At 38.2% G+C, this 12,052-nt stretch overlaps 2 protein-coding genes across 3 annotated transcripts in view; both read right to left on the reverse strand.

Moving 5' to 3' along the window:
* LOC107753813 (phospholipid phosphatase-related protein type 3-like) overlaps nucleotides 1-4,425 on the reverse strand; it is a 13,251-nt gene extending 8,826 nt beyond the window's left edge. Inside the window, exons 1-3 of the mRNA XM_016570062.1 lie at nucleotides 4,011-4,425; nucleotides 898-1,005; nucleotides 321-506 (exon numbers count right to left, since the gene is read on the reverse strand). Coding sequence (XP_016425548.1) covers nucleotides 321-506; nucleotides 898-978 — 267 coding nt within the window. The 5' untranslated portion in view covers nucleotides 979-1,005; nucleotides 4,011-4,425. The remainder of the gene's footprint in view (nucleotides 1-320; nucleotides 507-897; nucleotides 1,006-4,010) is intronic.
* A 1,066-nt stretch (nucleotides 4,426-5,491) lies between these two features.
* The window catches only part of LOC107753817 (mediator of RNA polymerase II transcription subunit 16-like), an 11,877-nt gene continuing 5,316 nt past the window's right edge, over nucleotides 5,492-12,052 (reverse strand). For both annotated transcript variants that reach the window (XM_016570066.1, XM_016570065.1), the window contains exons 6-14: nucleotides 11,316-11,471; nucleotides 11,012-11,229; nucleotides 10,734-10,940; nucleotides 10,429-10,639; nucleotides 7,993-8,126; nucleotides 7,711-7,903; nucleotides 7,396-7,609; nucleotides 6,811-6,894; nucleotides 5,492-6,081 (exon numbers count right to left, since the gene is read on the reverse strand). In XM_016570066.1, the coding sequence (XP_016425552.1) occupies nucleotides 5,955-6,081; nucleotides 6,811-6,894; nucleotides 7,396-7,609; nucleotides 7,711-7,903; nucleotides 7,993-8,126; nucleotides 10,429-10,639; nucleotides 10,734-10,940; nucleotides 11,012-11,229; nucleotides 11,316-11,471 (1,544 nt within the window). In that variant the 3' untranslated portion in view covers nucleotides 5,492-5,954. The remainder of the gene's footprint in view (nucleotides 6,082-6,810; nucleotides 6,895-7,395; nucleotides 7,610-7,710; nucleotides 7,904-7,992; nucleotides 8,127-10,428; nucleotides 10,640-10,733; nucleotides 10,941-11,011; nucleotides 11,230-11,315; nucleotides 11,472-12,052) is intronic.

Below are 12,052 nucleotides of genomic sequence, written 5' to 3' on the forward strand. Positions count from 1 at the left end.
AATGGCATCATTTACTCACCCTCAAGTTGTTCCAAACCTGTATGAACTATTGTTGAGCACAAAAGAAGATATTTTGAAGAATGTTGGTAACCAAACATTTGACGGTAGCCATAGACTTTTACAGTATGGGGAAAAAAAAAACTATGAAAGTCAATAGGGACCATCAACTCTTTGGTTACCAACATTCTTCTAAATATATTCTATTGAGTTCAACAGAACAAAGAAACTCATACAGGTTTGAAATGACATGAGGGTGAGTAAATGACTATATAGGTTACAAAGATGTAAATGCAATGATATCACGATTGCTTTCATCTCACAGAGGCAGCAGGGCCGGCGAACGCCAGACTCAGGAGCATGAGCAGAGGGATGAGCTCATCGCCGCTGTCCACGTACGGCATGCTGAGTGACCGGTCATGGCAGCGGAATCCCACCTGCGCCGGCTGGAGCACATCCGTCAGTTCCAGGAAGTACAGTGAAACCATGGAGGACGCCACAATGGGTAGCTATTTTCTCAGAGGTAGGAGAGTGTGTGCATAATGCGAAAGTCTTTATCAATTTTAAAAGTACTAAATTGCATGTCTTTCTCAAGTGCAAACAGATATTAAATATTGATAATACTCAAACATATCAACACCAGAGCACAGTTTAATTACTGTAGAGCAACTGTGGCAGATGGCTGTTGTTAAATGTCAACACAGAGTTCTGTACTCCAGGGCTGACAATGTGGTGGAACGTAAACACAGTAGCACACTCAAACTGACTGCTATTATGCATTTTCAATCATGTCTTCAAAGAAATTGAGGAAGCCCAGTTGTTTAGAGTGTGTAATGTAATTACCTGAGACATTAATTGCTCTACTGAAGTATTAAACTGGTAATAAATGATGGCACGTACCTCTACGAAATAGAAGCATGGTAACAGCGTCAGACTGTCTTTGGGCGGTTTCTTCTTGATTTTTTCACGTGCAGTCATCATGGTGCTGGTCTTCTGAAGTTATTCTGTCTACACATAAGATCATTTTAAGAACCCCATGAAAAGACTTGACGAGTGCAGTTTTTTTTTACTAAAAATACCCTGCAGTTGTACTTGTAGTATACTAAACTGGTATACTTAATGCTAAATTGGAACTAATTTTGTACTTAATGCACTTTAATTGTGCTGAAGTCCAAATAAAGATATACTGAAGTATATTTGATTGTGCTAAAGTGAAACTATTGCAAGGATACTTTGCAAATATCTTGTATTTAAAGACTGATATCATTGAAAGATCATACAATCCTCATCAATAGTGACATTAAAACATATGTTGGGCTTAATATTAAGAAATGTGCATTGTACACAAGTAGTACTCCAATTAAAGTTTAATAACCATTTTTATACCAATAAGTCTCCAGCGATATGTCAGTAGCCTAAATATGTTAATAGGCTACTTACCGGTAGTATGAAATGAATGTATTTTAAATATATTACTTTTTACTAGGGAACCATGAGTGCAAGATGATGTCATCAATATTTTTGGTCTGCTTTCTGAGAATTACTTAGACTGTAGCTTCTTAAATGTGTATATCTACTCAAATTTTAATTGTATGTTAACATATAAATAAAAGATATGGACTAACATGGCTAAATATATGTATAAACAACAAATTATTATAAAATATTAGTAAATTATTATAATAAAAATAACCCCCCCCCCCAATAACACATTGAATTAAATGTGAAACGTTGAAGTAGAAAAGCTGAAATAGTATTTTTGTTTAAAACATGCGGAGAACTTCACAAAACCAACATTAATGAAAGAGCTGAAATTGCTCCAACTTTAATCAAAGGAGTCATGATCATAAATCCTGGACAGTTGAAGCACCAAGATAACCTTCAACATCTATCCTAGCCAGACGAATTACCTGACTTGAATATTATCAAACCACTGTGAACAGATTTGGAGAGAAGAGTGAGAAGCCAATTCCTTCCTTCAACATCTCTGAAGCAACTGGAAGATATTTTTATTGATGACACTCAACTGAAGACTATTCGTAAGTTGCATCTTTTCAAAGAAGGTCAGAAGATCCTTAATAAAGAAATATTGCCTATTTCCCAAGTGTTCACATTATTTTATCCAACCCCTGTATGTTTGCAAAAAAGTGGGCTTTGGTTAAATACTATCCACAGGAAAAGGCCTGCACAAAAATGTTCAAATTATGATTTTCTCATCGGAAACAGAATGAGGCCCTCCTGAATAAATGAATAACAGACTGTGTGCCTGAAGAAGAATATTACATAAACAGCTCCTTTTAGAATATTCTCAAAAGAGCATAATGAACAAATGTTAATGTGGGCTATTGTTTGAGCAGGCATTGAGAGAATAGTGTTTCTTGCTTTCTGCCAATTCAGCAGTGACTAAACAAGGCACTTGTCCTGAAGACACTCTCCCAACTCTCGAGTGGGAGCGAGCGAAGCTCTGCTGAAATTAGCAGGGAGCCTGTTTTCAAGAGTGGGAGCTCTGTTTATCTCAAAGAGCCGCATATGCCTCACAGGCAAAAGATGTGTGTGTGTGTGTGTGTGTGTGTGTGTGTGACTTTTAGGGAGGAATCCATAGGCGCTGAGTTCTCTCCAAAAAAGACTGTTTGTGCTCACACATACTCACAGCATGAGGCTTTGACTGCGGACAAAGTTAATTAAACTTGACTGGGTTTCTCACACGAATCTGTTTCCTGTGAAAGTGGGGTTAAACAGTGAGTTGTGCAACACAGCTACTTTCTGACCCTTGTTTGTGCCAAGAATCCAAGCAAACTGATCCACGACACAGCGGAACAATGCATGGGTCGATAAAAATGTCAAGCCATGATAACCAGTCAAGGCGAAATCATTATACACTTGAAGTGAAGAGACTCCGGAAAAATCAATAATGTAATCAGATAAGCATGAGATAGATCAGTCTCACTAATGTTCACAAATCATGAGCAATGTCACTGAAGATGGCAATTATTTCAATTACACTGGCAATTCTGATTACATTGACATTCACACTGCAACACCTTGATTGTTAGAAACTGAAAATATTATTATTATAATTATTATATTATTATATGTTTGTATGAGATGTGTATTTTATATATCCATGATTTTACATATATGTATTATTACATTTATCAAATAGTAAATATGGTAATATTACAATTTATATTAATTAATATAAAATAAATAGGAATTATTAATAATGTATTATTTATTAATTCATATAGTATTATGATAGATAGATATTATTAAACACATTAATATATACTAATATTATTACATTTATTCAACATAAAACGTAAACATGGTCATATAATATTTTATATATTAATATTAAAATAAATAAAATAAGAGTAATATATTTCACCATTGCAGTGGTGAACATAATAGCAAGAGTTTTTATTCACTATTTTATTTTAAAATAAATAAAATAAAATTGATAGATAGATAGATAGATATTGAAATATGTATTTATATATATATAATGTTTTTATATCGTTTTATGACCAAATAAATAAATATGCAAAAATGACAGGAGTAATAGCATACTAAGTGATTGTCACGATCGCAGTGGTGAATAGAATAGCAAGAGTTTTTTTAATCACTCAGGAATTGATCAGCTGTCAGATGAGCTGAGAGCTTGAGAGAATCACTGCCCATCAGTGCGCGGAATGACCTGCAGTCGATAACAATATCCATACACATGTTTACATACATTTTCCTGCCCAAAATCATCTTGACTCACGCTGTAAAGCGAGACTGAGATGTTATGTAAAACTAGAATCGTTGCCGTACAACAGAGTCACTGCGACAATCTCAGTGATTATTTATTGTAATAATACCGCATCTCCACTGGACGCGACGCGACCGAACCCGCGCGCGCTTTAATTCCCACACATAACAATGGCAGCGTTCTGGTCGCGTCGCGTCGCGAGTGCGTTGTTTATTCTGCTGCTGTTCATCACGCAGGTAGAAAACCGGGAAAATCTCACCTTGACTGCGAAAACAGGCGATTCCCTGACGGAACGGGGATATCCTGAGTGAAAATTCCCAGCGTATTCCTTCTTCGCGAGGTTAGACTGCGGCTCTTTCAGTTCATATTCCTCTTTCTGCTCACGTTTTCCACGGAGCAATCACGCAGCCGTGGACTCCTGTTATATGCTTGACTGCTGGAGCCAACCACAATATCCCTCAACTCAGTGAGCTCCTGTTCCAGCTGCTCTTCTGCAGTCAGACATGCAGTATCTGAGGGGCTTCAGTAGGAGAAGACCGCACTATCAGAGATAAAAATGGTTTGTCAATGCTGTATGAAGCGGCGTCCATTGATCTTAGTGTAAAATCGTTCCATCCTCAGCATTCCTGAGCATCTTCTGAGTGCGATCTGCACTGATCTCCTCCAGCAGTGGTAACATGGAACTGCACAGGTAACAGTTCAGATAGCAGGGTGGGGGAGAGGCTGTGAACTGGTTTAACTTATGTCCAGTGGCAGGATGAATATAATGTCCTGTTTCCTGTAGCCTTACAAATGTCCTTCCAGCATTGTTAGGGACCACCGAATAACCAAATTATTTCGATTGCATGTGTTTTCTTCCTTTTTATTGTGAAGATGGAATAAATGATACAAATCTGTTCTAAAATGTGTCATCCAATGTAAATCGATTTTTAAAAAAACACTTAATATGCATCAGTTCATCGGGTGACAGAATAAAACCAATAGCCAATATTATGCTAATATAATAAATTAATTATATTAAAAACCGACCAACCCTCAATATTAAAAGCCAAATTGTTTTGGTGCTTAATATTTTTCATCTTTCATGAATAACATTTACAATTTTGTCTCAGTAGCACCTATCAATAATGTACCATTTATAAATACATTTATAAAGTATATAGCAGATACATTCAAAAGTTTGGGTCGGCAAGACCCAAAAATATTTTTTTTGATATTTTTGAACCAAGTCTCTTGACTCTTGCTCACCAAGGCTGCATTTATTTGACAATAAATACAGTAATATTGTGAAGTATCATTGCAATTTTAAATCACTGCTTTCTATTGTAATACATTTTAAAATATAATTTATTCCTGTGATGCAAAGCTGAATTTTCAGCATCATTACTCCAGTCTTCAGTGTCACATGATCCTTCAGAAATCATGCTGATTTGCTGCTGAAGAAACATTCTTATTATTATCATTGTTAAAAACAGTTGTGCTGCTTATGAGTGACATTTTTTTTTTTCTGGGAGTCTTTGATGAATTGAAAGCTCAAACAGCATTTATTTGAAATAAAATATTTTGTAACATTATAAATGTCCTTATTGTCACACATTGCTGAATAAAATTAATTTCAATAAATAAATAATTACTGACTCCAAACCTAATATGATTAATGAAAAATCCATAAAAAAAAAATTATCATGATATAAAAAAATAGCTCAAAAAAGCTCATACTGTCCCTGCAGTTAAGTAGTGCTGTTAGTGAAGTGGCTGTCAACAGGTAAGTGATCACTCTAATGGTCTGTTACGGACAGAATCAGTAGGGCATCTTTTGTATCTACTGATGTAACACAATATGCTGATCTGTCAGTGAATAAGAATGATGGATATATAACAAGGTTGTGTTTGTCAGGTTTAGCACCTCCCTATGGTTCTTAGACAATTTTATGCTGATACGTTTAGGATGAAGACAATCTATTTTATTACAGAAATGTTTATTATGTACTACAACATTACAAAACAAAATGCATGGTTCATATTTACAACAGCAAAGAAAATAAGACATTATTCCCTCTCTCACAAGACGCTGTGGCTGGGAGAAAACCAGGACATGTTTCTGAGAAAATAAATGTTGCTTTGTCGTATAGATCTATGTGATGTTCAGAATGAGAGATCGTTGCAGCTTGAACATTTCCCCAGTATTCAGGCGGTTTGGTCCTTATGTTAGTGTGGAGGGGATTCTTCTCCAGAGACCTCCACACAGACAGTTCTTGATCCAGCGCTGCTCCCACTGTCTCATGGCGTTGGTTTTATTTGGGGATCCTAGCATGGTGACACAGCCACACCTAAACAGACCACAGAGACAGGAGCTCATTGAGGAATGCTGCTAAATATAGAGTCTCGGGACAGCCGGCAGCATCATATGTGAAGGTGAAAGATTTGCAGGCTCAACCGACCCACAAAAGAACATAACACAATGGAGTCTGTTTAAAAGTCTTATTTTTGTATGAAAAGTAATTTCATGTATTGCCCTTATTGCTGACAAACCGTTTTTAAACATATCAGTCATCAGAACTTTTTATCTATCTATCTGATCAGTGACATTTTTTGCAAGAAATGAATGCTTTTATTCAGCAGTGATGCAATAAATGGATCAAAAATGACAGTAAAGACATTTATAAGTCAAAAAGTCAATTTCAAATAAACGCCGTTCTTTTGAACTTTATATTCTTCAAAGAATCCTGAAAAACATATCACAGTTTCCACAAAACTAATAAGCAACATAACTGTTTTCAACATTGATAATAAAAAAAAAAAAAATGTTTCTTGAGCAGCAAATCAGCATATTAGAATGATTTTTGAAGGACCCTGATGACTGGAGTAATGATGCTGAAAATTCAGCTTTGCCATTGCAGCAATAAATTACATTTTAAATATTTTAAAACGTGTGTGTTTTAAAAATTCATATAATTGTAATCATTAAAATACAAATTTAAAACACACACATTTTAAAGGCATTATGAACTAATTTGTTGTCAAAATTTCATTGAAGGAAATATCATTCCAAGCAATACCTGGTGCAGGCTTTGCTGTCCTCTGTTGGAGAGATGCCCAAATGTAAACATCGCAGGTGGTCCATCCTCTGAGATGCTGGACTTCTGAAACAACACCATTAAAGAGGAAATGCATTAACCATCGGCAACAATTACACCTATCATCAGACAATTTTGTGTCAAATTAGTTCATGTCACAAATACTATGGATTCACCAATCACAAAGTCTGAAAAGCACGTGAAACAAATGACAGGGCCCTATGATCCGGAAAACGTGGACGGAATCACAGAACCCATTAAAATGGAATTCGCTGTATAATGCAGAATGTCATGGAATTTGACAATTTAATTTGATCTTTTTAATACAACATTTACTTACTTGAGCACTATTTGAAAGCTATTATTTACTAACAATTATTAATAGCATTAACTTGTTCCATTTATTTAATATTTTCATTTTCAAAAAGTTAAATAAAAATGATACTAAAACTGGTACAGAGAACCGTAAAATTGTACTGGTATTGGTACCGACTATTGAAATTTTGATACTGTGACAACACCAATTAAAAGATGTATTTGTGGGTGAACTAAGCCATAATGGCTCACCTGAACACCTCCACCTGTGCGTTAGGGTTGACTCCGGGCAGGGTGTACGGTTTGCCAAACTGCAGTCTGAGCGGGTGTTTGCTCTGGATCTTAGTGATAACACCGTCGTTGATGGGCAGCCAGTCCATGCTGGGTACCAGGAGCTGACTGGGCAGCAGACAGCACTCATCAATCAACGTCTCATCAGGGTCCTGCGGGTGACTCTCATCTCGAGCTGCCAGTCAAAAGAAAACAGCAAAACAGAGTTCATTTTTTAACCGATTTAACAGCTCAACTGACATGTCGGCTCAAAGCCCGACACAGGGTCTAACTCACAGCAGAGCCAGAGTTTGGTGAGCAGGCGGAAGAGCAGAAACATGCTGTCTTGGTTGTCAGATGTGGCCATGTAGATGGGCAAGCAGCCTGGTTTTAACAGGCCCCAAATACGGATCATCACCAGCATCTCTCTGAGCATGCCCAGAGACGCACCGTCCCGCAGGAACCCAAACCCTGGACGCACGATGGAGCCCTGCAAAGATATTCAGTCATAAAGCAGCATGTTAAACTCAAAATTGGCAGCCCCATGACTGCTGGTAAAGGTTGTCCAGTTGAGCTCACCTGGTTGGGCAGGTTGGCCAGCAGATAAAGAACAAAGTCTCCCACCCACTGAATGAGCTGCTGGAGGGATTGCAGGGGTGGTCCGTCCAGAACAAACTCCTCCGTCTTCAGGTTGATCATCACCTTATCAATATCTGAACACATTAAATGATCAGAAATCGCCATTGAGGTGCATTCACATTCACAAATTTTTGCAGGCAAAAATCAGTCTATTGTCAATAGCAGTGTTGGGGTAACACATTACGATTACGTGAGTTAAGTAATCAGATTACTTTTTTCAAGTAACTATTAAAGTAACACATTACTTTTAAATTTACAATTAAATATCCGTGTTACTTTTTCAAACAAGTTACTCTGTTTTCCCATTTATTCCCTGACACCTTTCCTGTCGCTGGGTTGAGCGAAATTGCGTGTCAGATCACTTCCTTCAGACTAAAGCTTATTAATTTCACATTTGGGGCAGTTTTACTAAACAGGGCAAATTAGCGCGAGAGCACAATTCCAAAACAGTGCCGATGGGAGGGGAAATTTCTGTGGGTGATTTACTAACAATGCGCAAATTAAAGAACACAGACGCAACATCTCATTTACATATCGACCAACGCAATATACCATGCGCAGCGCAAATTAGCGTAGTCGCAAATAAAGAATAAAGAAATAAAGAAGCCACAGTACGTTGAAAAGAACCGGAGGCCAAAAAATGAAGGGTTGCATGAAGTTTTGATAGACCTGGTATTGCGTCTTGACAGACCTGGTATTCCAAATCGTCTTTTATTTCCTGAAGCAAATTAAAAATAACATGGCTTGGCAAACGATATGTTCGGATAATGTGTTCTTCTAGCATTCAAAATAAATTAATACGCGTGGAAAAAATCCTCTCCCTTCTACCACACACTCTCGGTTCTCTGTGGTGCCTCCTCCTAGCAACAATAATTGCAGCCATTTCAAGCGCAAAATAGTTTAAGACATGCTTTTTTTGGGCGTTAAATAATGGCGCAAATGCCAGTAATGACGAGCGCAAACGTTAGTAAAATGCGTTGCGTGATTCATTTGAATACTCTCCTCCCATAACTTTTGCGTCTGAAAGGGAAACTCCTAAAAATGCATATTCAATAAGGTCAGGCGCACAAATAATTGTCCATGCCTTTTCAGCGCTAATTCGCTGTTTTAGTAAAACCTGACAGTACTATTTGAACGCCAAAAGAGGGTTTGCGCTGGAATAAGCGTTTAGTAAAACTGGCCCCTGGTGTGAAAGGGCCCTTACAGCTGCCAAAAATATAAATTTGGGGGGTTTTGTTATTAAAGGATTAGTTCATTTTCAGAATAAAAGTTCGCTTTGTAAACACTGGGTCGGTACTTTCGCCTACGTCACACGTGACCTTTCAAACGTGATTACGTAACACGTGAAGTTGTGGACGCGCATCGCAGAGCTAGTGCAAGACGAGCATTTGTGGTTAAAAAGTATGTACGTTTTTGGTTTTTTAGAAAATGACCAATCATTTTGCTAGATAAGACCCTTATTCCTCAGCTGGGATCGTGTAGAATCCTTTGAAGCTGCACTGACACTGCAATTGGGACCTTCAACCCGTTGGTCCCATTGAAGTCCACCATATGGAGAAAAATCCTGGAATGTTTTCCTCAAAAATCTTAATTTTCTTTTCGACTGAAGAAAGAAAGACAAGATCATCTTGGATGACACGGGGGTGAGTCAATTATCATGAAATTTTTATTCTGGAAGTGAACTAATCATTTTAAAAACAAACAAGAAGCCCAGCCCAGGTGACAAAAAGTAACACAATGTAACGTAATGCATTACTTTCCATAAAAAATTAACTAAGTTACGGAATAAGTTACTTTTTATTATTAGTTACCACAGAAGTCACTCAAGTCAGTTTTCTGTTGGTCAGTGCGGCAAATCCAGGAGACAAGCTTGAACAATGGCAAAATCTGCATGGGGAACTTTTTTGCCCTTGCAAGGAACTCCCATTGAAATGAATAAATTTGCCTATGAAATTTCACAGAGCAGTTGTGAAAGTGACCTCACCTTTATAGTATCAAAACAACAACAACAACAAAAGGCATCGGATGGGCAAAACTGAAGTACGGATGCTCTGAAGTAGGCCTGTCACGATTATGAATTTTGTGTTGATGATTAATTGTCATACAATTAGAATGCAAGTCTAATACATTACTTTTTATTTACTTCTTATGATTACTTTCATGCTCTGAAAACAAAGAATAATATAAGAATTTTCTTTCGTGTCTTCAATTTAAATTTCTCTTATTTGGATGGCAAAATATAACTAAAATATAAACTACACAATTATTGTGATTATCTTAAATAATTGCGATTAGATGAAATAACTTCAATCTGACAATTAATTAATAATCGCAAAAGGTCTTCTCTGAAACATTTTTTGGGTGGCGGGTTGTTACCGGTGTCAGTGTTTTTGGCACAGATCTCAGAGAGACGGTCTCCAGGACTCTTGTCGGGGGTGTTGAGCACATGAGGTCTCAGTAAAGACTTCAGCGTGGAGCTGATGGCGATGAGGAGCAGTTTAGCGTGGAAGTCACAGGCTCTTGCTGCAGTGGCAGATGACAGTTTACACAGAGACGCCTTTACTGCCACTATACGGGTGGACAAAACCTTCATCGCAAGCCATGAAAGAGAGAAAAACCACAACAAAGTCAAAAAGAAACCGATTTGAAGTCAAAGTCTCTGTAATAGTATACTGATCTACCTGCTGGAGCGCTTGGTTTTGTCTCATGTACTCTTCGTGAAGCTTCTCCAGAAGGTTATGCACCATGCTTGGCTGCGCGTGCAGCAGCACGTCCCACCAGTCGTATCCCGTCACCATGCAGTACTCCAGGAGGAACAGCAGGTGCCGCAGGAGTGTGTTCATGTCCAACATTTGGCCCATGGATGGAGACACTCGGATCATGTGCAACTGAAATCAGAAGAGGTGAACTTTAAGATCTGAGGGTGCTCCTGTCACCACTAGGTGTCAAGCCATCATACCTTGCCATGATTGTCCACTCCCACCAGAGCCAGAGATGTCCAGGAGAACTGAAGGGCTTTGAAGTGCAGCATCGGGCCGCCGGCTCTCTGACGTTTAATGGCGGGTTCTTCTCCGACACGCTGGGAGGAACCAGAGGAACCGTAGAACACTCCCATGGTGTGCAGAGAAAGGCGATGGAGAATCTGGATGCTGCCATCATGGAAGGCCAGGGCAAGACCTGAGAATCAAATCAAAATGATTATCAACCAAAGCAATCTTAAAGCTACGTTCGTTGAAATAGGAGAAGAGATATCAAGGCTGTACCGAGGCCTGGGAAGAACTTGGTATCCGAGGCAACTTTGAGATCAGTGTTCGAAATGGAGATGGGAAGTTTAGGCAGAGCGACAGCAGACACACGGTCCAGATCATTGGTCGCTGAGAGGATACGCCACTTCAGAATCATTGGCTGCTTTTCACCCACTGTGGATGGCGAGAAAACAAACGACAAACGTTTGACTTCTGATGACTTCAGCAACTTAAGTTGCAATCCAGGGAAATAATACAGCATAACGAAGCATAGTATGTACATTTATGTAATATATTGCTTAAAATAATTATTTTAAAAAACAGCATTAACTGCAATAATATTTAAAGCTGCAGTCCGTAAGTTTTGCCTCTTTGTCGCCATCTCTGTTTGAAAACCTGGAATTGCAGCTGTGTGCGCAATTATCTAGCTTGCGTGGGTTTTGAGTCGGCACGGCTCCAGCTCGGATGAATCTAATGTTCTGAAGAGTATGCGTGGCAGTCAGTCACCGCACCGGTGTGGATATTTACTGTAATGTTCTCTTCGAACTGGTTTTCTTTAAAATACAAATCTTAGTAATCCCAGGCTATCTGTAATCAGAAGCACATTTATAACTGGAATATAGGCCTGTCGCAATAATCAATATATCAACTTATCGCGCAATATATGTACATGACCTCAATAATTTTTGGTGACGAAATATATCGCCCATTATATTTACTTAAAAATTAATGTCACCATGTTTTGTACATTCCAC

Source organism: Sinocyclocheilus rhinocerous, unplaced genomic scaffold (assembly GCF_001515625.1).
Source record: "Sinocyclocheilus rhinocerous isolate Xijiao unplaced genomic scaffold, SAMN03320098_v1.1 scaffold711, whole genome shotgun sequence".
Taxonomy (NCBI): Eukaryota; Metazoa; Chordata; class Actinopteri; order Cypriniformes; family Cyprinidae; genus Sinocyclocheilus; species Sinocyclocheilus rhinocerous.